This window comes from Rhinoraja longicauda, chromosome 5 (assembly GCF_053455715.1).
Source record: "Rhinoraja longicauda isolate Sanriku21f chromosome 5, sRhiLon1.1, whole genome shotgun sequence".
Lineage (NCBI taxonomy): Eukaryota > Metazoa > Chordata > Chondrichthyes > Rajiformes > Arhynchobatidae > Rhinoraja > Rhinoraja longicauda.
In genome coordinates, this window is record NC_135957.1 from 10,020,238 (window position 1) to 10,046,504 (window position 26,267).

Consider the following 26,267-nt stretch of genomic DNA (forward strand, 5'->3'; position numbering starts at 1 on the left):
GTGGCCAGGGTGAGACTCTATTGCAATCAGCCTCTGTGGGAGAAAGATCTTCCTTTGATCTCCCCTGACCTTCCTACTCTTCTCAAACCTCTTCCCCCTGGCTTGGGCACCTCTGCTGCGGGGAAAATGCTTCCTACTATCTCCCCTATCCAGGCCTCTTGCTGTTGTATACAGGGCCGTCTTAACGCATGGGCCTGATGGGCACTTGCCCGGGGCCCCACGAGCATAGGGGCCCCATGCTGATCTGTGTATGTTAAGTGACTTGCAATAAATAAATACTACTTTAAAATGTAGGTTCAATAAGTGCTTTTTTCACAACATTTTCAGTCCCTAAGTGCTTCTCACAGCGATCTGTAAGTGCTTTTCGCAACAATGTAGCGCCCTAAGTCCATCGCTAAGTGCTTTTCGGTAAGTGCTTTTCGCCGGCACGACAGGGGGGGGCTGGAAGGGAAAGGGGGGTGGGGGAGAGTAACGGTAGGGGCCCCAGTACACTGCTTTGCCCGGGGGCCCATAATGCTGTAAAAACGGCCCTGGTTGTATAACCTCTATTATATATCTTCCACCCCATCACCTCAGCTTCCTCGGTTCCAATGAAAGCAAACCCAGTCGTACTGTGACCAGAACCACAGGCATCAGTGCGCTGGTTTTACTACGATTAGAATCTCACACAGCAATGTGCTGGTGTCATGTGGATCTGATCACCTTGCCCTCTGAGAGTTCCTGGGCTAAACAAACATGTTACCTCCCATATCCAGGCTGAAGAAGGGTCCCAACCCGAAACGTCGACTGTCCATTTCCCTCCACAGATGCTGCCAGTTTTGGTGTTTAGTTTTAGCATTTACTTTGAGAGTTTAGTTTATTATTGTCACGTGAACCAAGGTACAGTGACAAGCTTTTTGTTGTGTGCTATCCAGCCAGCAGAAAGACCATACATGCTCATAATCAACCCGTCCACAGTGTACAGATACAGGATGAAGGGATAACGTTTAATGCAAGGGTAAGTCCAATTAAAGACAGTCTGAGGGCCTCCAATCAGGTAGATGGTAGGTAGGTCAGGACTGCTCTCCAGTTGGTGATTAGATGGTTCAATTGCCTGATAGCAGCTGGGAGGAAACTGTCCCTGAATGTGGAGGGACAGTTTCTACCTCCAGCATTTTACTTTTCACTCAAGATTCCAGCTTCTGCAGGCTCTTGTGTCTCCCTCATCTTCCCGTGTCGGAATCTGCGGGGATTTGTCGAATTTCAGGAGTGATTTACTTTGCGCAGAAAGCGTAGGTAAAATCGCGGATGTGTTTGGTGGAAATGTGCATGCAGTTTTTGTGATGTTTACCTGAACAAAAAAAATCAAACTAATTGAGGCAACACCCGCACCTTGTAACCCGGAACGGGAGTGAATGTGTCTCCTCCTTTCTTGCGCCCTGAAGAAATATTTACTTTCTCTTCGCCTTTCAAGGTTCTCGTCATCACATCAAGCGTCGTCAGCTGTGTCTCATTCGGCTAGGTTCAGTCCCTGTGCCAAGAGGATCTGCCACTCTCCTGCAGATGAGGCTCCTGAATACACCATCCCTTCATTTAAGAGCAGGTAATACCAATGTGCATTGCATTAAAAGCAGTATAGGTACAGTACAGAACATCGCAAACCGCAGCTAATCTCGCAGATATTGCTTGCTATTCACCATGGCACGTAAGCATAGAGCTGTTTTGCACCCCAACACAAGAGCGATGCTTTCAATTCGACAAAGAACACTGATCAGTGCAGCACAATGTCCTTGCCGAACATGATGCCGTGTTAAACTAATCCCCTCTGCCTGCATATATATATAATACACATATATATATATATAGGAATTCTGTGATTAAATGTATGTATAAATGGAGATAGAGGTGGGTGCGTTCTGGTATTAAAGTGTGAATTATGGGACATATGTAGTTGTCCAACTGCTCCTTGTAGTTAAAACTCCTCTAATCTGGGCAGCATTCTGCTAAATCTCTTGTGCACCCTCTCCAAAGCCTTCACATCCTGTGATGGGGAAGTGGGATTTTTTTAGGTGTTTTGTACGTAATGTATCGTGTATTTTTCAGACTTGGGGGCAGAGCCTCGGAATAAAAGGATGTACCTTTGGAAAGGAGATGAGGAGGAATTTCTTTAGCTAGAGAGTGGTGAATCTGTGGAATTCGTTGCTACATACAGCTGTGGAGGCCAAGTCAATGGATATTTTTAAGGTGGAGATTGACAGATATTTGAATGGTAAAGGTGGCTGGGGTTATGGGGAGAGGGCAGGAGAATGGGGTGAAGAGAGAAAGATGGATTATCCATGATTGAATGGCGGAGTAGACTCAATGGGCCGACAGGCCTAATTCTGCTTCCTATGACTTATGAACTTATGAAGTGTAAGGGCAGATGCTGGTACAAATTGAAGGTATTTATTTCACAAAATGCTGGAGTAACTCAGCAGGTCAGGCAGCATCTCAGGAGAGAAGGAATGGGTGACGTTTTGGGTTGAGACCCTTCTTCAGTTCTTCAGTCTGAAGAAGGGTCTCGACCCGAAACGTCACCCATTCCTTCTCTCCTGAGATGCTGCCTGACCCGCTGAGTTACTCCAGCATTTTATAAACTTATGAAAATGTATTTCACACACCCCCAAGGACATTCTTACATTAGTGTGACTTTGCTTTGGTTGCATGGCAACGTAATCAGCTCAAAGTGAGCTATAAACAGTCCTCAAGTGGCTACCTTGCATTTGCTAGCAGAACTGAACAAGACTGAGGGTGGCACGGTGGTCTTGCAGCGCCAGTGACCCAGGTTTGATCCTGTCTGTGGGTGCCGACTGTACTGAGTTTGTACGTTCTCCCTGTGACCACGTGGGTTTTCACCAGGTGCACAGGCTTCCTCCCACACTCCAAAGACGTGCAGGTTTGTAGGTTAATTGGCTTCGGTGAAATTTGTATATTGACCCTGGTGTGTGTAGGATAGTGCTAGTGTACGGGGTGACCGCTGGTGGGCGTGGGCTCGATAGGCCGAAGGGCCTGTTTCCGTGCTGTATGTCTAACACTAAAACTACGACGTTCAGTATGCGATGGGTTGTTTTCAAGTTGGCCATCGGAACTGATGCTAAGAGGTTTAGAGAAGTCTTCTCTGTTGTGTGTTTGACAGAGTGGGCGAGGAGGAGCCACGGAGGGTGAGAGCAAGGTCCTTTCAGTACGGCACCAAGCTGAGAGCCATGGAGAACGAGATCGCTCGGCTGAGCAGGACTGCCCACGTGCGCACGGACATGCTGGCTCTGACCAGGATGGTAAGTTGCCCCGTCTGACTGGGGTAGGACCAAGCCCATCGCCCGGCACTAGCTTCAGCTTGGTTTATTGTCACGTGTACCGGGGTACAGTGATATGCTTTTGTTGCGTGCTAACCAGTCATCAGAAAGACAATACATGATTACCATCGAGCCATCCACAGTGTACAAATGCATGATAAAGAGAATAATGTTTAGTTCAAGGTCATGCCAATAAAGTCCGATCAAAGATAGTCCGAGGGTCGACAGTGGGGTAGATAGTAGTTCAGGACTGCTGATGGGCACAAAAAGCTGGAGTAACTCAGCGGGACTGGCAGCATCTTTGGAGAGAAGGAATGGGCGATTAAACTGACCCGGAATCTGTAGGTGTGCGTTTTCACACTTCTGTACCTTTTGCCAGATGGGAGAGGGGAGAAGAGGGAATGGCCAGGGTGCGACTCATCCTTGATGATACTGTTGGCCTTGCCTGGCGACTCTCCGCCTGAGGTGTTCCGGCTCGCTGTCTGTGTTTGTCCCTCATGAGCTCTCTGCCCCCTAGGAGGAGGAGAGGACGGCTCTCCAGAGACACGTGCGAGAGGACATCATTTGCCGAGCTCCCGAGTTCCTTGTTCGACTGAGGTCCCACACTGTCTGGGAAAACTCCTTTGTGAAATTGTGCTGCACCTTGCAAGGATTCCCCATCCCCTTGGTCAGATGGTAAGTGGCCTTAACCTCAATCACACAATCTGCATGGTTCAGTGGTTCAATGGTGCTCTATTATCAAATGTATATACACACAGTAATTTATTTATTTTTGCATACTGTTCAGTAAAGTATTAGTGTAGGAAGGATCTACAGATGCTGGTTTACACCAAAGATGGACACAAATGGTGGAGTAACTCAGCAAGTCAGGCAGCATCTCTGGAGAAAAGGAATACCTTTAGAGTATCTTTAGAAAGGAGTTGAGGAGGAATTTCGGGGCATCTGGGTGTTACATCTGTGGAATTCATTGCCTCAGACAGCTGTGGAGGCCAAGGTATTGGGTATTTTTAAGGCGGAGATTGATAGATTCTTGATTAGTGCGGGTGTCGGGGGTTGTGGGGAGAAGACAAGAGAATGGGGTTAGGAGGGAGAGATAGATCAGCTATGATTGAATGTTGGAGTTGACTTGATGAGCTGCGTGGCCTAATTCTGCTCCTATAAACCTATGAATCGGTGATGTTTCGGGTCGAGACCTTTCTTTAGGCTGAGATTCAGGGGGAAAGGGAAACTAGAGGTATAACAAGTCGGCACCGATGAACAAAGTAAGCAGAATCATCAATTAGTACAAAGTGTACAGAAATAGTCTGCTAGTCTGCTTCGAACATGATGACAAGACCATATCTTATCTGCCTGCACAATGGTGGTGCAGCGGTAGAGTTGTTGACTTACAGCGCCGATCTTGACTACTTGTGCTGTCCGTACAGAATTTGTACGTTCTCCCCATGGCCACGTGGGTTTTCACCGGATGCTCTGGTTTCCTCCTAAATTGCACAGACGTGCAGGTTTGAAGGCTAATTGGCTTCTGTAAATTGTCTCTAGTGTGGAAGATACAACTAGTGTACAGGTGATCACTGGTTGGTGTAGACTCTGTGGGCCCAAGGGCCTGTTTCCACGCTGTATCTCGATGTCCACTGAGATGACTCGCAAGAGTTGCCAGGTTTTGACGCTGTTTTCAGACTCCAGTCTGTGAGCTCGGTCTCCTGGAGCGGTGCCTGATCCCGGCGAGCCCCAGGCTGCTGCAGGGCCTCCAGCCGTCCATCGCCTCTGTCTGGATCAGTGAATGCATGTGGACAGGTGTATGCAGGTGTGCTAACGCTGCAGCTGCCGCCATGCATGGTAGAATGCGATCTTTAAACTGAAAGCATGTAGGTGAACAAGTCGCTAATTTTTGATTGAAAGATTCAGAATGGAAACTGGCCCTTCATCCCACCCAGTCCATGCCGGCCATCAATCACCCATTCACGCTGGTTCTGTGACAGACCAAGAGCAATTCACAGAAGCCACTTAACCTACAAACCCGCACGTCTTTGGAGAGTGTGAGGAAACCAGAGCACCCGGAGAAAACCCACGCGGTCGCAGGGAGAACACGCAAACTTTATACAGGCAGCACCCGTAGTCAGGATCGAACCCGGGTCTCTGGCGCTGTGAGGCAGCAAGTCTACTCTATCCATAACATGCCAACTTCCATACTCAACATATAGAAACAAAGAACTGCAGAAACAATAACAATTGCCGATGGTTTATACCCAAAAAGACCTAAGGTGCTGGTGTAACTCAATGGGTCAGGCAGCATCTCTGGAGAAAAAGGATGGGTGACATTTTAGTGATGGCACCCAAGGTCAGGATTGAACCCAAACAAGGCCCCAAGCTGTTGCTACCTCTGTGACCAGGGCTCTGTTCGCCACTGTTGCTCAGTGAGATTAGATCCTTCGAAATGGATATTCCTGAAGTGCCTTAAATCTTCTAGGTATTGTCACAGGGGTAATGTCCGCAGCACGGATTCATCACACAGCAGATATTTCTCCCATTTTAGGTGACCTGCCAACAACACCTCCCCCCCCCCCTCCCCCCCATCCACCCTCCGTTCTCCCACCCTTCCCTGTGACGCAGTTGGAGACACACCCATTTCTCCTACATTCCCACACCCACTCCCCTTTTCCTTTCTCCCACCATCCCCTTCCTCTCGATTCACGTGTCATGTCTCCTCTCATCTCACCTCCCCTTATCTCACAGCCTTTTGTCTTTCCATTTCTGACCTTTGTCCACACGTCTGCTTATCAACGTTGAAAATGTTCCCAAAAACTTCCCCCTCTGACCAGGCATTTGACCACTTGCCCCAATGCCTCATCCTTCAGTTTGGTGTGAATATTTATCAGATTACATGGCTGGACATTTTAGTTACTTTTAACCCCGTAGAACATAGAACAGTACAGAAGATAGGCACAAAGTGCTGGAGTAACTCAGTGGGTCAGGCAGCATCTCTGGAAAAAAAGCATGGGTGACGTTTCTTCAGACCTGAAATGTCACCCATGCTTTTTTTCCAGAGATGCTGCCTGACCCACTGGGTTACTCCACACACTTTGTGTCTATCTTTGGTATAAACCAACATCTGCAATTCCTTTCCACACATAGAACAGCACAGCACAACAACAGGCCGTTTACCCACTACATCTGTTCTGAAGATGATGGCAAGCTCATCTAATCTCCTCTGCTGTTCCAAATCCCTCCCTGCTTTGCATATCCACGTGACTATCCCAAACCCCGTAAACTCCACTATTGCATCTCCCTCCACCACCACCCCTGGCGGATCATTCCAGAAACCCACCATTCTCTGCAAATAAAAGAAAACTTGCCCGGCACAACTCCTATAAACTTTGCCTTTCTCACCTTATAGCCATACCCTCTTTGTCTCTGACATTTCCACCTTGGGGAAAAAGGTTCTGACTGATCCTAATCTGGTTTAGTTTAATTTAGAGATACAGTGCGGAAACAGGCCCTTCGGTTCACCGAGTCTGCGCCTACCAGCGATCACCCCGTACGCTAGCACCATCCTGCACACTAAAGACAATTTAGAATTTTTCCAAAGCCAATTAACCCACAAACCCGCACGTCATTGGAGTGTAGGAGGAAACCGGAGTACCTGTAGAAAACCCAAGAGGTCACAGGGAGAACATACAAACTCCGTACAGTCAGCACCCATAGACGGGATCGAACCCGGGTCTCTGGCGCTATAAAGTAGCAACTCGCTACGCCACCGTGCCGCCCCCAATCTATGCCTGTTACATCAGATGTTTGGTGTTACATATTGTCTTAGATCCAGCTATTGACAGCCACTCATATTGGAGACTGTCTTAACTTTCCTAATACCATTACCAAATTATAGAAATTGGTTACAGTATAAGCTTTAAAGAATATTACCAATCAAATCCTGTGGGGACTTTGAATAGATTTATTCTAATTCATACAGTTATACAGCACAGAAACAAGTCCTTCAGCCCAACTCGTCCATGCTAACCAAGATGCCCCATCTAAGCAAGTCCAATTTGCCCTATCAAACCTTCCCTTTCATCGTCATCTCCAAAGCTCATGCAGGGACTCGCCCTTGTCATCTCCTTCACACTTAAACTGAGACAACAAATTCCAGTTAAGGAAGATCATGTGTGAATACTTAATGTGCGCAATCTATGTTTGAGTGGAAGCTATTTTTATATATTGCTGAAGATAAGGAGGTTAACAACCGCCTAAATATAGCGACAACAGGAATGTACTAAGAGGGCTCTGGGCATTGATCAGTGAAACTTCTTGATCAGAATTTTGCTCCTCTTTTCTATTGAAACAAGAACCACAGAACCAGAGACCCAGGACCACAGGTCCTGTCTCTACGGAGTTTGTACGTTCTCCCTGTGACCTGCGTGGGTTTCATCCGGGTGCTCCGGTTTCCTCCCACATCCCAAAGACGTGCATGTTTGTAGGTTGATTGGCCTCTATAAATTCCCCCTAGAGTGTAGAATGCATGTGGGATAACATCAAGCTAGTGTATGGGTGATTGTTGGTTGGCACCAACTTAGATTTTTTAGATTTTTTTAGATTAAGAGATACAGCGCGGAAACAGGCCCTTTGGCCCACCGAGTCCGCGCCGCCCAGTGATCCCCGCACATTAACACTATCCTACACACACTAAGGACAATTTTTTAAAACATTTACCCAGTCAATTAACCTACATACCTGTGCGTCTTTGGAGTGTGGGAGGAAACCGAAGATCTCGGAGAAAACCCACGCAGGTCACGGGGAGAACGTACAAACTCCGTACAGACGGTTGCCCGTAGTCAGGATCGCACCTGAGTCTCCGGCGCTGCATTTGCTGTAAGGCAGCAACTCTACCGCTGCGCCACCGTGCCGCGGTAAACTTGGTGGGCTGAAGGGACTATTTCTACGTTGTATCTATAAACTAAACTAAAACCAGAACAAAATTTGACTTATGATCCAGGTTAACAGCAGCTCAATCCCCACTCCAAATAGTGCTTAAGAGTTCATGCATCCTCTCCGATGGAAATGTCAAAGACTAGCGAGTATAGGTTTAAGGTGCAAGGGGCAAAGTTTAAAGGAGATCCGTGAGGCAAGTTTTTTTTTTACACACAGAGAGTGATAAGTGCCTGCAACACATTTGAGGCATATATGATAGAGCATTTAAGAGACTTTTGGATAGGCGCATGGATATGCAAGGAATACAGCATGGAAACAGGCCCATTGACCCACCGAGTCTGCACCAGCCAGCGATCACCCGTTGACATGAAGATATAGGTTTAAGGTGATGGAGGAAAGATTTAATAGGAACCTGAGGGTAACCTTTTCACACAAAGGGTGGTGGGTGTATGGAATGAGCTGCCAGTGGAGGTGGTTGAGGCAGGGACTATCGCAACGTTTAAGAAACATTTGGACAGGTACATGGATAGGACAGGTTTAGAGGATGTGGGCCAAATGCCAGCAGGCGACACTAGTATAGATGGGGCATGTTGGGCTGAAAGGCCTGTTTCCACACTATGACACACTCTATGACAAACACCTTGACATTAGTTCCGAGAGTCTTCTGATGATGGGTGCTCCGGCTTCCTCCCACATCCCAAAGCCATGCAGGTTTGTCGGTTAATTGGCCTTCTGTAAATTGCAGACCTGGGTTTGATCCTGACCACAGGTGCTGTCTGTACTGAGTTTGTACGTTCTCTCCATGACCAGAGCACCCGGAGAAAACCCATGCGGTCACAGTGAAAATGTGCAAACTCAATGCAGACCGCACCCAAGGTCAGGATCAAACCCGGGTCTCTGCCGCTGTGAGGCACCAACTCTACCACGGCCCCACCCCGCCAGCCCCAGCTCTTTGTATTTTCTTTTGTAGATCAGCATCTGTCTGCACCCCTTCCCCTTTGCACTCTGACCCCAGCCCTGGTCTTTGGCTGAAGTTAATGGTCTTCTCTCAGCCACAGAACCTCTGGACTTGGCAAAGGTCCCAAGCAGCATCTTCCCCACTGCAGTAAAGTGTAACAGCCTCCTTATAATGACCAGCGTCTGGTAGTGACCAGCAGTAGGAAATATGCTGCCGTATCTTGTGTCCACCATGACATGATCAGAGCTTGAATAGAGTGTGAAGGACGGAGCATTTTAATCACCCTGCCTTTGGGGAAATACAAAGGGTGTTAACTAATCCGAATAAATGTTTCCGTAAGGATGTTGTGCGTAGATCCAGAAGTCGGGATTTAAGCTCCAGAGGGAACTTCGCTTGCACACTCCCAGTTAAAATTAGCCACGCCAAGTCTACCAGTGTTACCGATACGAGGAAATGTTTGTTCGCACGGCAACACGTGCCTCAGGTTGGGAGGTCATATTGCTGCCTGTATTTTGTAAGCTGGGAGTCGCACTGTGCCAACAGCACCTCAGGGTGCAGCTGAACTGATGATTTACCCTTCCAATGTAGGAAGATACTGCCGATGCTGGTTTACACTGAAGATAGACAAATGCTGGAGTTACTCAGCGGGTCAGGTAGCATCCCTGGAGAACAGGATTAAATGACGTTTCAGGTCAAGACCCTTCTTCAGACTGAGAGGGTATTTGAAGAAGGATCTCGACCCAAGTCGTCACCTGGTCCTGTTCTCCAGAGATGCTGCCTGACCTGACTTACTCCAACACTTTGTGTGTATCTAGTTGCCCTTCTATCATCAACGTGACTGATAATACTGACTCAATAGGTATCAGCAGGGTCTTTACCTCCCGCACTGCTCCCGCAAAAGGCCGGGACTCTGAACTCCTTGACATTCCTTGTCTTCTGTGTCTTTGAGAATGGCACAGTGGCACAGCGGTAGAGTTACTGTAGGATCACAATAGGATTAGTGTAAATGGGTAGTTGTTAGGGTGGCGCGGTAGAGTTGCTGCCTTACAGCGACAGTCCCGGGTTTGATCCCGACTATGGGTGCTGTCTGTACAGAGTTTGTATGTTCTCCCTGTGACCGCATGGGTTTTTTCCGGGTGCTCCGGATTCCTCCCACATTCTAAAGAAGTGCGGGTTTGTAGGTTAATTGGTTTTAGTAAAATTGTCCCTAGTGTTGGTCGGCGAGGCTTCCGTGGGCTGAAGGGACTGTTTCGACACTGTATCTCTAAACTATAAACTCTTTAAAGAAATTCCCCTTCATCTCCATTCTCTATACAATATAGTGTACTGAGCAAAGGTTTTCCAACCAATGTGAAACCACACCTCACCATTTCAACTGTGTTTAAACCATATAAGGATATGTTTGGGAATGTGATTATTTTATAACGAACATGATCTTAATTAACCTAATCCATAAACAAAGAGTCTCAAGTCTCAAGATGTCCTAAAAGTTTATCAGCCATCAAAAGATCAAAGCACTGTTGGACATCTATGTCCTGTCAATAATAAACAGATGTGAAACAGAGGACCCGAGGGCCTGAGTTACACGGAGAGGTTGGACAGGCTAGGACTTTATTCTGAAGCCTGAAGAAGGGTTCCAACCCGAAATGTCACCGATTCCTTTTCTCCAGAGGTGCTGCCTGACCCGCTGAGTTACTCCAACACTTTGTATCTATCTTCGGTATAAACCATCATCTGGAGTTCCTTCCTACACACTAGGACTTTATATCTTGGAGTGCAGGAAGCTGAGGGGTGATCTTCTAGAAACCCTATAACATCACGAGGGGAATAGATAGGGTGAATGCAATCTTTTACGCAGAGTAGGGGAAACAAGAACCAGAGGACATGGGTTTAAGTTGAGAGGGGAAAGATTTAATCAGAACCTGAAGACAGTGGGTATATGGAGCGAGCTGCCAAAAGAACTAGTTGAGACAGATACTATAACAACATTTAAAAGACATTTGGACAGGTACATTGCGGGTGGGTAGATGGGGCATCTTGGTCAGCAGGGATGAGTTGGGCCGAAGGATCTGTTTCCATGTTGTAAGGCTCTGATTAATTGGGGGACGATTATTGGCTTTTGTTTCTTCCTACAACGTCACTAAAAGCATGAATACACAGGAAAAATGCAAATGCTGGAATCTTGAGCAAAACACATTGATGGAGTAACTCAGCTGGTCAGGCAGCATCTGTGGAGGGAATACATTTAGGTTACCTGAGGTACAGAGAAAAACTTTGTTTTGCGTGCTATCCAAACAGATCAGATATACCATACATAGGTGCAATTAGTTCAAACTCGAGTACAATAGATAGAACAAAGGGTGCAGAATATAGTTCTCAGCATTGTAGTGCACCAGTTCCATAGAAATGGTCCAATGTCCTCAATGGGCCAGAGGTGAATGGATAAGCGATGGACTGAAGAATCTGAAGAAGGGTCCCACCTGGAAATATCTGTCCAACCCCTCCTCTAAAAGGATGAACATTGGGCCATTCCTCTTTGCCTGGACCCAGTCTAACTGATTTGTTTGTGTTTTATTGGTAGGTATAAAGATGACGTCTACATTGACCAGACTGGTGTGCCAGGAAAGTACAGGATGGAAAGTTATTATGGTGTTCACTCTTTGGAGATTAACAGGTGAGTTGATGCAGCAGTATAAAGAAATCACGGGAAAATCATAAATTGCAGGTTTAGATTTAGGAGCAGATTGGCGGTGCAGTGGTGGAGTTACTGCCTTAAAGCTCCAGAGACCCGGGTTCGATCCTGACCACAGGTGCTGTCTGTATGGAGGTTGTACGTACTCTGTGGGTTTTCTCCGGATGCTCTGGTTTCCTCCCACACTCCAAAGACGTGTAGGTTTGTAAGTTAATTAGCTTCTGTAGATTGTCCTCAATTATGGAGGTAAGAACTAGTGTATGGCTGATCGCTGGTCAGCATGGGGTGGGCACAGGGCCTGGTTCTGCATTGTATCACTAAAGTCTAGAGAAGAATTGGGCAATTCAGCCCTGTCGAGGCTGCTCCGCCATTCAATCATGGCTGATCTATCTTTCTCCCTCGACCCCAGTCTCCTTTCTGCCTTCTCCCTGTAACAATAGACAATAGACAATAGGTGCAGGAGTAGGCCATTCAGCCCTTCGAGCCAGCACCGCCATTCAATGCGATCATGGCTGATCACTCTCAATCAGTACCCCGTTCCTGCCTTCTCCCCATACCCCCTCACTCCGCTATCCTTAAGAGCTCTATCCAGCTCTCTCTTGAAAGCATCCAACGAACTGGCCTCCACTGCCTTCTGAGGCAGAGAATTCCACACCTTCACCACTCTCTGACTGAAAAAGTTCTTCCTCATCTCCGTTCTAAATGGCCTACCCCTTATTCTTAAACTGTGGCCCCTTGTTCTGGACTCCCCCAACATTGGGAACATGTTTCCTGCCTCTAATGTGTCCAATCCCCTAATTATCTTATATTGGTACCCTTGCTAATCAAGAATCTGTCAATCTCTGCCTTAAAAATATCCAATGACTTGGCCTCCACATCCATCTGTGGCAATGAATTCCACAGATTCACCACCCTATGGCTAAAGAAATAGTAGTGATTGTTTAGGAAAATAACTGCAGATGCTGGTACAAATCGAAGGTATCACAAAATGCTGGAGTAACTCAGCGGGTCAGGCAGCATCTCTGGAGAGAAGGAATGGGTGACGTTTCGGGTCGAGACCCTTCTTCAGACTGATGTCAGGAGGGGCAGGACAAAGAAAGGATATAGGTGGAGACAGGAAGACAGTTGATTGTTGATCATCTTACGTCTTTGAAACCATAGAGAGGCCTGGTACAGAGGCTGTTGGCAAAGAATGCTGATGCCAGATATTGGGTAGACCTTTGAACATTACCAATGAATCTATATCCACTGTCCTTTCTGCCATTGCCTTCCATACCTCCAAACTCAGCGTGAAATCAAAACCTCATGGGGTCAATGCAGGCTTCAAATGTTCTAGGAGCAGAATTAGGCTATTCGTCCATTCATGTCTGCTCTCCCATTCAATCATGGTTGATCTATCTTTCCCTCTCAACCCCATTCTCCTGCCTTCTCACCATAACCCCTGACATCTGTACTAATCAAGAATCTGTCAATCTCTGCCTTAAAAATATCCGATACTTGGCCTCCACAGCCTTCTGTGGCAATGAATTTCACACATTCACCACCCTCTGACTAACAAAATTCCTCCTCACCTCCTTTCTAAAGGTACACCCTTTAATTCTGAGGCCGTGGCCTCTAGTCCTAGACTCTCCCACTAGAAACATCCCCTCCACATCCACTCTATCCAGGCCTTTCACTATTCTCTCGCAATCACCTCAGCTCTGCGTCCTTTATCTCCAACCCTTCCGCCAGGGGAACCCCTTCTCTATATTTGGAGCAGTGCAGCATAAATACAGGCCCTCCCGCCCACAATTTCTGTGCCGAACATATGCCAAGATGAAACCATCTCGTCTGCCCTCACGTGATGGATGTCCTCCTGTTCCCTGCATATCCATGTGCTTGTCTAAAAGCCTCTTAAATGCCGCTGTGATATCTGCCTCCACCACCACCACCCCTCTGCAGCATGTTCCTGCGCCCCACCATTCTCTGTTTAAAAATAGATAAATAATTTTAATCCACACATCATCTTTAACCTTTTCCCCCATTTACCTTAAAGCTGTGACCTAACTATGTATGCCTCTCACAATTTTATGTACTTCTCAACCTCCCACATTCCCGAGAAAACGATCCAAGTCTATCCAACCTCCCCAGGTAGCAAATAAACACTAATCCAGGCATCATTCTGGTAAACCCCCTCTGCACTCTTTCCAAAGCCACCACATCCTTCCTGCGTCGGGGCGACCAGAACTGCACGAAGGGTCTCGACTCAAAACGTCACCCATTCCTTCTCTCCAGAGATGCTGCCTGTCCCGCTGAGTTACTCCAGCATTTTGTGCCTACCTTCGCAATACTCCAAATGTGGCCTCATCAAAGTCCTATAAAGCTGTTGGCTTCCTGACTCTTATAGGCAGTGCCCTGACTGATGAAAGCAAGCATACCATATGTCGCCATTACCCTTCTATCTGCCTGTGTCACCACTTTCAGGGAGTTATGGACTTGGACCCTAAAGTCAATGCTGTTAAGGGTCTTGTGATTAACTATATACATTCTCCTTGCATTTGACCTCCCGAAGTGTAACACCTCGCAATTGCTTCGATTAAACTCCATCTGCCATTTAATTTAGATTTTGAGATACAGCATGGAAACAGGCACTTCGGCCCACTGAGTCCGTCCGTGCCGACCAGCAGGGACCAGCGATCCCCGCGCACTAACTATCCTAGGGACAATTTACAATTTTACCAAGCCAATTAAACTACAAACCTGTACGCCTTTGGAATGTGGTAGGAATCCGAAGATTTCGGAGAAAACCCGCGCCGGTCACAGGGAGAACGTACAAACTCCGTAAAGACAGCACCCGTAGTCAGGATCGAACCCGGGTCTCCGGCGCTGCCACGCTGTAAGGCAGCAACTCTACCGCTGCACCACCGTGCTCTCTGCCTATTTCTGCAGCTTATTCTGACTAAATGACTCTCGACCTCAAATACCACTTGAACTCCCTTTCACCTCTTTTCACGCCCGTGAACGGATCCCATTTTCTCTGGACTATCATCCCAGCGGCCATTTTGTCACTCTCTGCACCCTCTCTTGGGTCTTGACCATCCTTGCTTGGTGACCAGAACTGAGTGCAATATCCCTCTTGGGACCAGGTCAGAGGTTTTACAAAGTTTTAATGTAACATTGTCAGAATATTTTACGCGAGATGTGAGTGACAGTTTGCTATATTTGCAAAAAGGGTCGTGCAGCGGTAGAGTTGCTGCCTTGCAGCGCCAGTGACCCAGGTTTGATCCTGACTATGGGTGTTGTCTGTACTGAGTTTGTACGTTTTCCCCATGACCATGTGGGTTTCCTCCCACATTCCAAAGACGTGCGGGTTTGTAGGTTAATTGGCCTCTGTAAATTGCCCCCTAGTATGTAGTGGAATAACTAATGGAACGTGGACTCGGTGTGGACTGGTTGGGTCGAAGGGCCTGTTTCCATGCGGTATCTCTAAACTACACTAAACTAAATTTGTTAGACAACAGCCAAGCAAGAAACTGTTCTGCAGACTCAAAAAATGCAGCATTTTGATATCATTTCTGATAGCATAAATATTAGGTCAGTCGCATACACTTGTTTACAGGGTTAAATATTGTGATCCAGCATTCTAGAAACATAGAAAATAGGTGCAGGGGGAGGCCATTCAGCCCTTCGAGCCAGCACCGCCATTTATTGTGATCATGGCTGATCATCCACAATCAGTAACCCGTGCCTGCCTTCTCCCCATATCCCGTGATTCCACTAGCCCCTAGAGGTCTATCTAACTCTCTCTTAAATCCATCCAGTGATTTGGCCTCCACTACCCTCTGTGGCGGAGAATTCCACAAATTCTACTAATTTTGCTCACCAATCTCCCGTGTGGGACCTTAGCAAAGGCTTTCTGAAAGTCTAGATACACTAATACCACTGGCTCCCCTTCATCCATTTTACTTGTCACATCCTCAAAAAATTCCAGAAGATTAGTCAAGCATGATTTTCCTTTCATACTGCTATCCAAAAGCACCGTTATTACCTCTTTAATAATTGACTCCAGCATCTCCCCCATCACCGATGTCTATAATGTTAACCCTCCAAAACAAGACATGTAGGTGTTCAAATTGTTGACTTTGTGATCCACTGGGACCAGACATGTTTAGCCCGGTGCCTAAGGGCAACATCACTGAAGTAATGGCTTCGATTCCTGCAGAATGAAGTGCTGCCGATGTTCGTGACAAGATGGAAGAACAGCTCAGTACTTCCCACAGTATCTTTGCTTTTCACAAAATGCTGGAGTAACTCAGCGGGTCAGGCAGCATCTCTGAAGAAAAGGAATAGATGATGTCTCGAGTTGGAACCCTTCTTAAGACTCCATCCTATTCCCCCCTCCCCCGTCCAATCCCTTCCCACCTATGTCCACACACCCTTTGACTATAATAACTTTTGGTTTCCAGGCCCCCATTCACTCATCTTTGCTATGGACGTTCAGTTCAAACTAAACTCTAGCTTTCCACACACCCCACAATCATTCCGAAGAAGAGTTCTGACCCAAAATGTCACCTATTCCTTCTCTCCAGAGATTTTGTCTGAACCGCTGAGTTACTCCAGCGTTTTGTGCCTATCTTCGGTACAAATCTGCATCAGCAGTTCGGTTTAGTGGTACAGGCCCTTCGTCCCACTGAGTCCGTGCCGACCAGCGATCTCGGTACACCATGCTACATACTCGGAACAATTTACAATTTTTTTTTTACCTAAGGCAATTAACCTACAAACCTGCATGTCTTTTGAGTGTGGGAGGAAACCGGAGCACCTGGAGAAAACCCACGTGGTCACCGGCACGTACAAACTCAGTGCGAACACCCGTGGTCAGGGTCGAACCTGTGTGTCAGGCGCTTAGAGGCAGCAGGTCTACTGCTGTGCCACCGTGCCACCCACAGCCGCTTCCTACACATACTTGCTTTTGCTCCCCATGGGCTGGATCATGCCAACGGTTAGCTGGTGAGGGCAAGGGTGTGTCAATGTGATACAGACCTCTGCTATTTCACACCGACGTGCAGACTATGCTAAAGATGGCTCTAGGTTCAGCACGTCTCGTGCTGCTTCTGTGACTCCATGGTGTAGGTTTATTACTGTCACTGGTACTGAGGCACAGTGAAACGCTTTGTTTTGCATGCTGTCCCATCAAACCAGATAATGCTATAAATAAATAGAATCAAGCCAAACTCCAGTACGAGACAGATCATAAAATCGCTGAGCTAGGATCTGTGTACCAATTCACATCAGGGCCTAAGATGGTCAGAGCCTTTTTCCCAGGGTGGCAATGTCCTACGCTAGAAGGTGGGGCTATAAGGCCGAGAGGGAGAATGTTTAATGGAGATGTGTGGGGCAAGTTCTTTTTACACAGAGGGTTGTGGGGGCCTGGAACGCGCTGCCAGGGGTAGTGGTGGAGGCAGATACGCTAGTGGCATTTAAGAGGCTTTTAGTTAGGTGTAGAAAGTGCAGGTAATAGAGGGATATTGGTCATGTACAAGCAGATGAGATCCGTTTAGCAAGGTATCATGTTCAGCATAAACATTGTGGGCCGAAGGGCCCGTTCATGTACTGTACAGTTCTATGTTCTATCAATCCCTCTGCTTTATACGGACTTTGGTCAGGTAGCACTCCATTTTTTAAAACTTTACCATGATCACATTGAATGGCTCGAAGGGCCGAATGGCCTCCTCCTGCACCTATTGTCTATTGTCTAATCTTCATACAACTGTGGCATTCAGCTGAACTTTCTCACTTCCCTTTAATTTACTATGCATTTGTAAATTGACAGCGTCCTTTTGATATTTACATTAATATTGTTATCTCCATGATTTCATATTTTTTAATGATTGAAATCAATTTTAATTGGCTCGGTCAGCCAGGGATGGGTTAGGCCTAATGGCCCATTTCCTTGCTGTAGAAAGCAATGTCTCTATGGCTCAAAATGTCCCCTCCGTACATTCCCCTGGTTTCGCCTTTCATGCCCTTTCTCTTCTTACCTCACAGCTTTTTGTAGTCTTTTCATTCCAGGCCTTTGTCCACCCGTCAGTCAGTCAAACCCTCGCCTCACCTACATTCATCTATCACTTGCCAAGCTTTGTCCGGCTCCCCCAACTCTCTTCCAGATTTCTTCCCCCCCTCAACTACAATCAGTCTGAAGAAGGGTTTCAATGAGCAGGAATCTCTTTAGCCTGAGGGTGGTGAATCTGTGGAATTCATTGCCACGGACGGCTGTGGAGGCTAAGTCATTGGGTATTTTTAAAGCGGAGATTGATAGGTTCTTGATTAATAAGGACGTCAAAGAGGGGGTTGAGAGAGAAAATAGTTCAGCCATGATTGAATGGTGAAGCAGAGTGGATGGGTAAAATGGCCTAATTCTTTAGCCTCTAGAGACGCAGCGTGGAAACAGGCCCTTCGGCCCACCGACTCCACGTCGACCAGTGATCATCCCGTACACTAGCACTATCGTACACACTAGGCACAATTTGCAATTTACTGAAGCCAATTAATCTAAAAACCAATACGTCTTTGGAGTGTGGGAGGAAACTGGAGAAAAGCCACATGGTCACAGGGAGAACATGCAAACTCCAAACAGACAGCACACGTAGTCAGGGTCGAACCCTAGTGCTGTAAGGCAGCAGCTCTACTGCTGCACCACCGTGCCACCTAATTCTGCTCCTATGTCTTACGGAAATGTTGTCTGTCCATATTCTCCAGAGATGCTGCCTTACTAAATAGTGAAAGGCCTGGTTAGAGTGAACGTATAGTGGGAGAGTCTAGGACCAGAGGGCACTACCTCTGAATAAAAGGACGTAGCTTTAGTAAGGGAATGAGGAGGAATTTCTTTAGTCAGAGGGTGGTGAATCTGTGGAATTCATTGCCACAGAAGGCTGTAGAAGCCAAGTCAGTGGATTAGTTTAAGGCTGAGATTGACTGGTACTTGATTAGTTTGGGTGTCAGGGGTTATGGGGAGAAGGCAGGGGAATGGGGTTGAGAGGGAAAGATAGATCAGCCATGATTGAATGGTGGAGTAGACTTGATAGGCCATGCGGTCACGGGCAATGTACAAACTCTGTACAGATGTCACCCATAGTCAAGATCAAACCCGGGTCTCTGGTGATGCAAGGCCGAAACTCTACCCATGTGCCGCCTAAATCTGCTCCAATGTCTTATGGTAGACTTGATGGGCCCAATTGGCCTAATTCTGCTCCTCGAACTTATGAACTTATGCTTAAGTAACTCAAGTACTTTGTCTTTTGCTCAGGATTCCCGCACCTCTGGTTGAGTTTAATTTAGAGATACAGTGCGGAAACAGGCCCTTTGGTCCACTGTCCAGCGATTTTCCGTACACTTGCACTATCCAACACACACCAGGGACAATTTTACAATGATACTAAGCCAATTAACCTATAAACCAATAGACAATAGACAATAGGTGGAGGAGGAGGCCATTCGGCCCTTCGAGCCAGCACCGCCATTCAATGTGATCATGGCTGATCATTCTCAATCAGTACCCCATTCCTGCCTTCTCCCCATACCCCCTGACTCTGCTATCCTTAAGAGCTCTATCTAGCTCTCTCTTGAATGCATTCAGAGACTTGGCCTCCACTGCCTTCTGAGGCAGAGAATTCCACAGATTTACAACTTTCTGACTGAAAAAGTTTTTCCTCATCTCAGTTCTAAATGGCCTACCCCTTATTCTTAAACTGTGGCCCCTTGTTCTGGACTCCCCCAACATTGGGAACATGTTTCCTGCCTCTAACGTGTCCAACCCCTTAATAATCTTATAAATTTCTATAAGATCTCCTCTCATCCTTCTAAATTCCAGTGTATGCAAGCCTAGTCGCTCCAGTCTTTCAACATATCTTTCACGTCTTTCAACAAACCTGCACTTCTTTGGAGTGTGGGAGCAAGTTTGAGCACCTGGAGAAAACCCATGCAGGTCACAGCGGGAAAGTACAAACTCCGTACAAGACAGCACCCATCGTCAGGATCGAACCTGGGTCACTGGCGCTGAGAGGCAGCAACTCTACCGCTGCGCCGCCGTGCCGCCCATTGGGGGCAGGCACAGTTCCGTGTGCATGCCCCATAGTTTGGGAGGTTTTTCTCCTTGGTTCACTGGTTGTCCTCGGTGGCCAGATTTAGAAGGGTGATGTAAGCTGCCTTCTCCGTGTGGGCCGTGGCCCCACCAATGACAGCTGGCCTCCACAAAACGCTGAGCTGTCGGTGACTGGATCCCTATGCCCTCAGCAGATCGGGCTTTGTTGGCCACCGCCTTGTTACCAAGGACACGATGATCTGGTGACGTGAGACGTTTCTAAATCTGTGACATCCCTGCCGGTTTCGGAGTGCTCGAAATATCTGAGACATCAGATTTTGATAACTGCTTGTCTAAAAATAGGATCGTGACATGCCATACACTGAACCGAAAACAGAAGTTTAGAAATTTAAGGTTAGGTTGAGAGGTTTAGGGTGGCACAGTGGTGCAGCCTCACAGCGCCCAAGACCCGGGCTCTCGATCCTGACTGTGGGTGCTGTCTGTATGTGTGGGTTTTCTCTGGGTGCTCCGGTTTCCTCCCACACTCTAAAGACGTCGTTTTATAGGTTAATTGGCTTCAATTAAAAATTGGAAATCGTCCCCAGTGTGTGTAGGGTAGTGTTAGTGTGTGGGGATCGCTGATCAACACGTCCGAAAGGTCCGATTCCCTGCTGTATCTCTCTAAGGCTCTTTGATTCTCTATAAATCAAGTACTGACACCTGCGGTGCGCTGGGAAGTCAGTCAGTAGATTCAATTTTAGATCTTTTGAGATACAGCGTGGAAACGGGCCCTTCATCCCACTGAGTCCGCACCAACCAGCGAACACCTGTATTCTCCCACTATCCTACACACTAGGGACAAATTTCAATTTTTAGTGAAGCCAATTAACCTACAAACCTGCACACCTTTGGAGTGTGGGCAAAACTGGAGCACCCGGAGGAAACCCACGCGATCACAGGGAGAGCGTAGAAACTCCATACAGACAGCACCCACTCTTGATATCCCTGCGCTGCGTAAAAGACTCGGGGCAGAAGGGTCGCAAAGACTCCGTGCATTCAAAATGATGATAATGAAGTTCAAGATTTCTGGAAAACATTCAGTCTGCAGGGAGAGGTTGAGGAGAGGGAGAGACTACCTGGAGCACAGGAGGATGGCGGGCGATCTTATAGAGGTGTATATGATTATTGAACCTCTGCAATCTTCCAAGGAAGCGGAGGTGTTGATTGGCTTTCTTTATGATTTCATCAATGTGCTGCCACCGGGTTGGATCTTCAGAGATATGCACGCACAAGAATTTAATGTTGTTGACTGTATTTGTTGATGTAGTGGATCTCCTCAGTCTTCTCAGGTAGCAGAGGCTTAGAGGATTTAGCATTGTAACTGTCTCACCCCTGCAGTTACAGGACAGCTGGGTACCCGAGGCCGGGTAGGCCACAGGGGCTAGTACAGTGACACGAGAGACTGCAGAAGCTGGAATTTTGAGCATAAAAACAAAGATAAACAAGAAAGAAGGGTCCCAGCCCAAAATGTAATCTCTGCACTTCCTTCATGGATATTGCCTGAGTTCCTCCAGCAGTTTGTGCTTTACTGGAATCAAGAACCAGAGGGCATGCATTTAAGGTGGGGGGGGAGGGGAGGAAAGATTTAATAGGAATCTGAGGGGCAAGTTTTTTTCTATAAAGGACGGTAGGTATATAGACGCAGGTGCCAGAGGAGGTAGTTGAGGCAGGTACTATCGCAACATATAAAAAACATTTAGACAGGTAGATGGATAGGACAGGTTTAGAGGGATATGGGCCAAATGCAGACAGGTGGGACTATTGAAGATGGGATATGTTGGTCGACGTGGGCAAGTTGGGCCGAGGGGGCTGTTTCCATGCTTTATGACTCAGTGGGTCAGGCAACATCTGTGGAAGGTAAATGGACAGATGACATTCTGAGTTGGAACCCTTCTTCGGACTGAGTTAGCATGGAGCAGGGTTTATTCAATAAGATGATAATACTTGGTCTCCTTCCAAAGAATGCTGAACCACGAGTTAACTTTGATAAACAGAGGGTGGTGAATCTGTGGAATTCATTGTCACAGACCGTCATTGGGTATTTTGAAACAGAGATTGACAGGGTCTTGCTTCGTAGGGGAGTCAGAGGTGATGGGGAGAAGGCAGGAGAATGGGGTTGAGAGGGAAAAATAGAATGGCTGAGCAGGCTCGATGGGCCGAATGGTTTGATTCTGTTCCCATGTCTTATCATTGTTCTTTGCAGTGTTAGTCATTAAAATACCTGGATTGGGGCAACTGAACCACCCTCTCACTGACTGGAGAGCAGTCCTGACCTCCCATCTACCTCATTGGGGACCCTCGGACTATCTTTAATCGGACTTATCGAAACGTATAAGATTATTAAGGGGTTGGACACGTTAGAGGCAGGAAACATGTTCCCAATGTTGGGGGAGTCCAGTACAAGGGGCCACAGTTTAAGAATAAGGGGTAGGCCATTTAGAACTGAGATGAGGAAAAACTTTTTCAGTCAGAGAGTTGTAAATCTGTGGAATTCTCTGCCTCAGAAGGCAGTGGAGGCCAATTCTCTGAATGTATTCAAGAGAGAGCTAGATAGAGCTCTTAAGGATAGCGGAGTCAGAGGGTATGGGGAGAAGGCAGGAACAGGGTACTGATTGAGAATGATCAGCCACGATCACATTGAATGGCGGTGCTGGCTCGAAGGGCCGAATGGCCTCCTCCTGCACCTATTGTCTATTGTCTATTGACTTGACGGGGCTTTTTCTTGCATAAATGTTATTCCCTGTATCCTGCATCAAATGATTGTGTAGGAAGGAACTGCAGGTGCATGTCTATACTGAAGATAGACACACAATGCTGGAGTAACTCAGTTGGTCAGCCAGCATTTATGGAGAAAAGGAAGTCTGAAGAAGGGTTCCGACCGGAAATGTCATCTGTACGCTGAATGGCTTGATTGTAATCATGTACAGTCTTTCTGCTGACTGGATAGCACGCAACAAAAAAGCTTTTCACTGTACCTCAGTACACTAAACTAAACTAAAGCATTACATGAATTGAATTACCTGAAGTTCCCTCGCTTAGTTCCCAGAGACCAACATGGTGACAGTTTGCATGGGTATTTGGCTGTGATTATCCTCCTCCTATAAACGATTGAATGAAGTATCTGCAGTTCATTTGACTGTGAAAGGCATCGCCTGCTGTTCCCTCACTATATGTACCTTAGGACAGGGACATCTGGTCAGTGGCTAAGACCTAGGGGATAATTGGTGTGGCCTCACATCGAGAGAAAGTTGCCTCTCAGCAAATATATCATTTTCTCCGTATCGGCAGACTCTGTCTTGACCAGAACGCACACCTCCTAATTCAGGGACCGTTTCTTCCCAGCTGTTATCAGGCGATTGAACCGTTCCATCACCAACTAGAGAATGGTCCTGACCTCCCATCTACCTCATAGGAGAACTTCGAACTATCTTTAATGGGACTTCAACGTAATAACTTGCACTAAATGTTGTACCCTTTATTCTTTGAACTGTGGATGGCTTGATTGTAATCATGTCTCGTCTTTTCGCTGACTGGAGTAACTCAGCAAACAAAGGTTTTTCACTCTACCTTGGTACACGTGACAATAATGAAACTAAACTAAACTAAGGAATGTAGAATCAAAGGACCGCACATGCTGGTTCATACTGAAGATAGACACAAAATGCTGGAATAACTCAACCTGTCAGGCAGCATCTCTGGAGAAAAAGGATAGGTGATGCTTTGGGTTGGGACCCTTCAGACTGAAGGTGGGGGTGGGGGGTGGGGGGTGGTGTGAGTGGAGAGCTGGGGACGAGAAAAGATCAGGAACAATCGGTGCCGGCCACAAATAGATCTCGGGCAGGGTGGTGCCCTGGTTGGGCCATTGTTGGCTAGGGAAGGTGTGATCACAAGAGAGATACAATGTGGTGAACTGTGGAACTGGGTTAAACGTATGGAGGAAGGAGGGGTGAGGAGTTTAGATGGAAGTTACTTAAAATTGGAGAATTCAACTTTCATATCGCTGGGTTGCAAGCTACCTAAGGGAAATATGAGGTTCTGTTCCTCCAATTTGCGTGTGGCCTCACTCTGTTAAACTAAACTAAACTACCACTAAAATAAACGAAAGCTAAAGCTTAAACTAAACTAAACTGGAAAGACTGGAGCGACTAGGCTTGTATACACTGGAATTTAGAAGGATGAGAGGAGATCTTATCGAAACGTATAAGATTATTAAGGGGTTGGACACGTTAGAGGCAGGAAACATGTTCCCAATGTTGGGGGAGTCCAGAACCAGGGGCCACAGTTTAAGAATAAGGGGTAGGCCATTTAGAACTGAGACGAGGAAAAACATTTTCAGTCAGAGAGTTGTGAATCTGTGGAATTCTCTGCCTCAGAAGGCAGTGGAGGCCAATTCTCTGAATGCATTCAAGAGAGAGCTGGATAGAGCTCTTAAGGATAGCGGAGTCAGGGGGTATGGGGAGAAGGCAGGAACGGGGTACTGATTGAGAATGATCAGCCATGATCACATTGAATGGCGGTGCTGGCTCGAAGGGCCGAATGGCCTCCTCCTGCACCTATTGTCTATTGTCTATAAACTTGTTCCTTCATCCTGGGACCTCTCTGACTGTGCCAATCCATGTGATGCATGGATTGAACCCGTGATGATTGTCTAAGCCGGCCTTGCCTCTGTCCACAGATGTACGACTAACGATACTGCTCAGTACACGGCTCTGGCCTTCAACATCCACGGAGAGGCTTCCACCAACGCTGCCGTCATTGTCAAAAGTGAGTGGCAGATTTAGTGGGGTGGGATATTAACGTTCGGCTCCTGACGCTGAGTGTTGTTCCAAAGGCCTCGTGTGGGCAAGCATCTAAATTGTCGTCTTCCTTTAGGGTTCCGTGGGGATGAAGAACCTTACCACTCGGTGCTGCTCCCTGTGAAGCGTGAGTATATCATCGTAGATCATCACGCTACACCCTGGAGTGTGACAGCCCACTGCCCACAACACTCACGCATGCCAGAGAACGCTGCTTTAGTCACTGGTCTCCTCTTCAGCCAGTTTTATATCTTCTCTTTAGTCAGTTTGTTCTCTTTTCGTCAGTTTTGTTCTCTTCCTAATTAGTCAGTTTTGTTCTATTTTTCTCTTTAATCAGTTTAGTTTTCTTTTTCTCGAGTCAGTTTGTTCTCTTTTTCCTTTTATCTTTAGTCAGTTTTGCTCACTGTTTCTCTTGGGTCAGTTTTGCTCTCTCTAGTTTTGCTCTCTCTCTCTTCAGTTTTGCTCTCTCTTGTCAGTTTTGCTCCCTCTCGTCAGTTTTGCTCTCTCTCTCTTCAGTTTTGCTCTCTCTTGTCAGTTTTGTTCTCTCTCTTGTCAGTTTTGTTCTCTTTTTCTCTTTATTCAGTTTTGATCTTTCTAACTCTCTCATTTTCAGGGAGACCCTGATCCTCCAAATGTTTAGGTTTAGGTTTATTATTGTCACGTGTACTGTGGTACAGCAAAAAGCTTTGTTTTGTGTCCTGCGCAATCAAATCAATAATGCTGTACATGAATGCAATTTTAGAATAGGCACAAAGTGCTGGAGTAACTCAATGGGACAGGCAGCATCCATTGAGAATATATGGATAGGCAGCGTTCCAGGTCAGGACCCTTCTTCAGACTGAGCAACTCCAGCAATTTGTGTCTTTTTTTGCAAAACAGCATCTGCAGTTTTTTGGGCCTACTTGAGTACATCAAGCCAAACTCAAGTACAATAGGTAGGGTGAAGAGAAAGATATAGTGTGCAGAATTAGTTCTCAGCATTGTAGCATAATTTCTCCCTCACCCATGTATGTAGACAGTGGGGACTTCAGAGTGGAGCGCCTGATCACCTTGGTAAAGTTTAGGTTAGAGATACATCGCGGAAACAGGCCCTTTGGCCCACTGAGTCCACGACGACTAGCGATCACCCCGTACACTAGTTCTATCCCACACACGAGGGACAATTTACAATTTTTACTGAAGCCAATTAACCTACAAAAGGGCACGTCTTTGGGATGTGGGAGGAAACCGGAGCACCCGGAGGAAACCCACATGGTCACAAGGAGAACGTACAAACTGTGTAGAGGCAGCATCCGTGGCCAGAATCGACCCTGGGTCTCTGGCGCCATGAGGCAGCAGCTCTACTACTGTGCCATCGTGCTGCCCTCACACTCGTGTGTGAGCTTGAGTGTTCTTGCCAAAGTCTCCCTGTTGATGGGAGCGACTCCTGACCTGGAGATATAAACGTTGTGCACAGTACCTATCCCAA

General features: G+C 46.9%; 1 protein-coding gene across 1 annotated transcript in view; it reads left to right on the top strand.

Moving 5' to 3' along the window:
* LOC144593398 (myomesin-2-like) overlaps positions 1-26,267 on the top strand; it is a 114,419-nt gene that overhangs the window by 12,818 nt on the left and 75,334 nt on the right. The window contains 6 exon segments of the mRNA XM_078398902.1: positions 1,454-1,582; positions 3,155-3,293; positions 3,829-3,986; positions 11,774-11,866; positions 24,679-24,767; positions 24,876-24,926. Coding sequence (XP_078255028.1) covers positions 1,454-1,582; positions 3,155-3,293; positions 3,829-3,986; positions 11,774-11,866; positions 24,679-24,767; positions 24,876-24,926 — 659 coding nt within the window.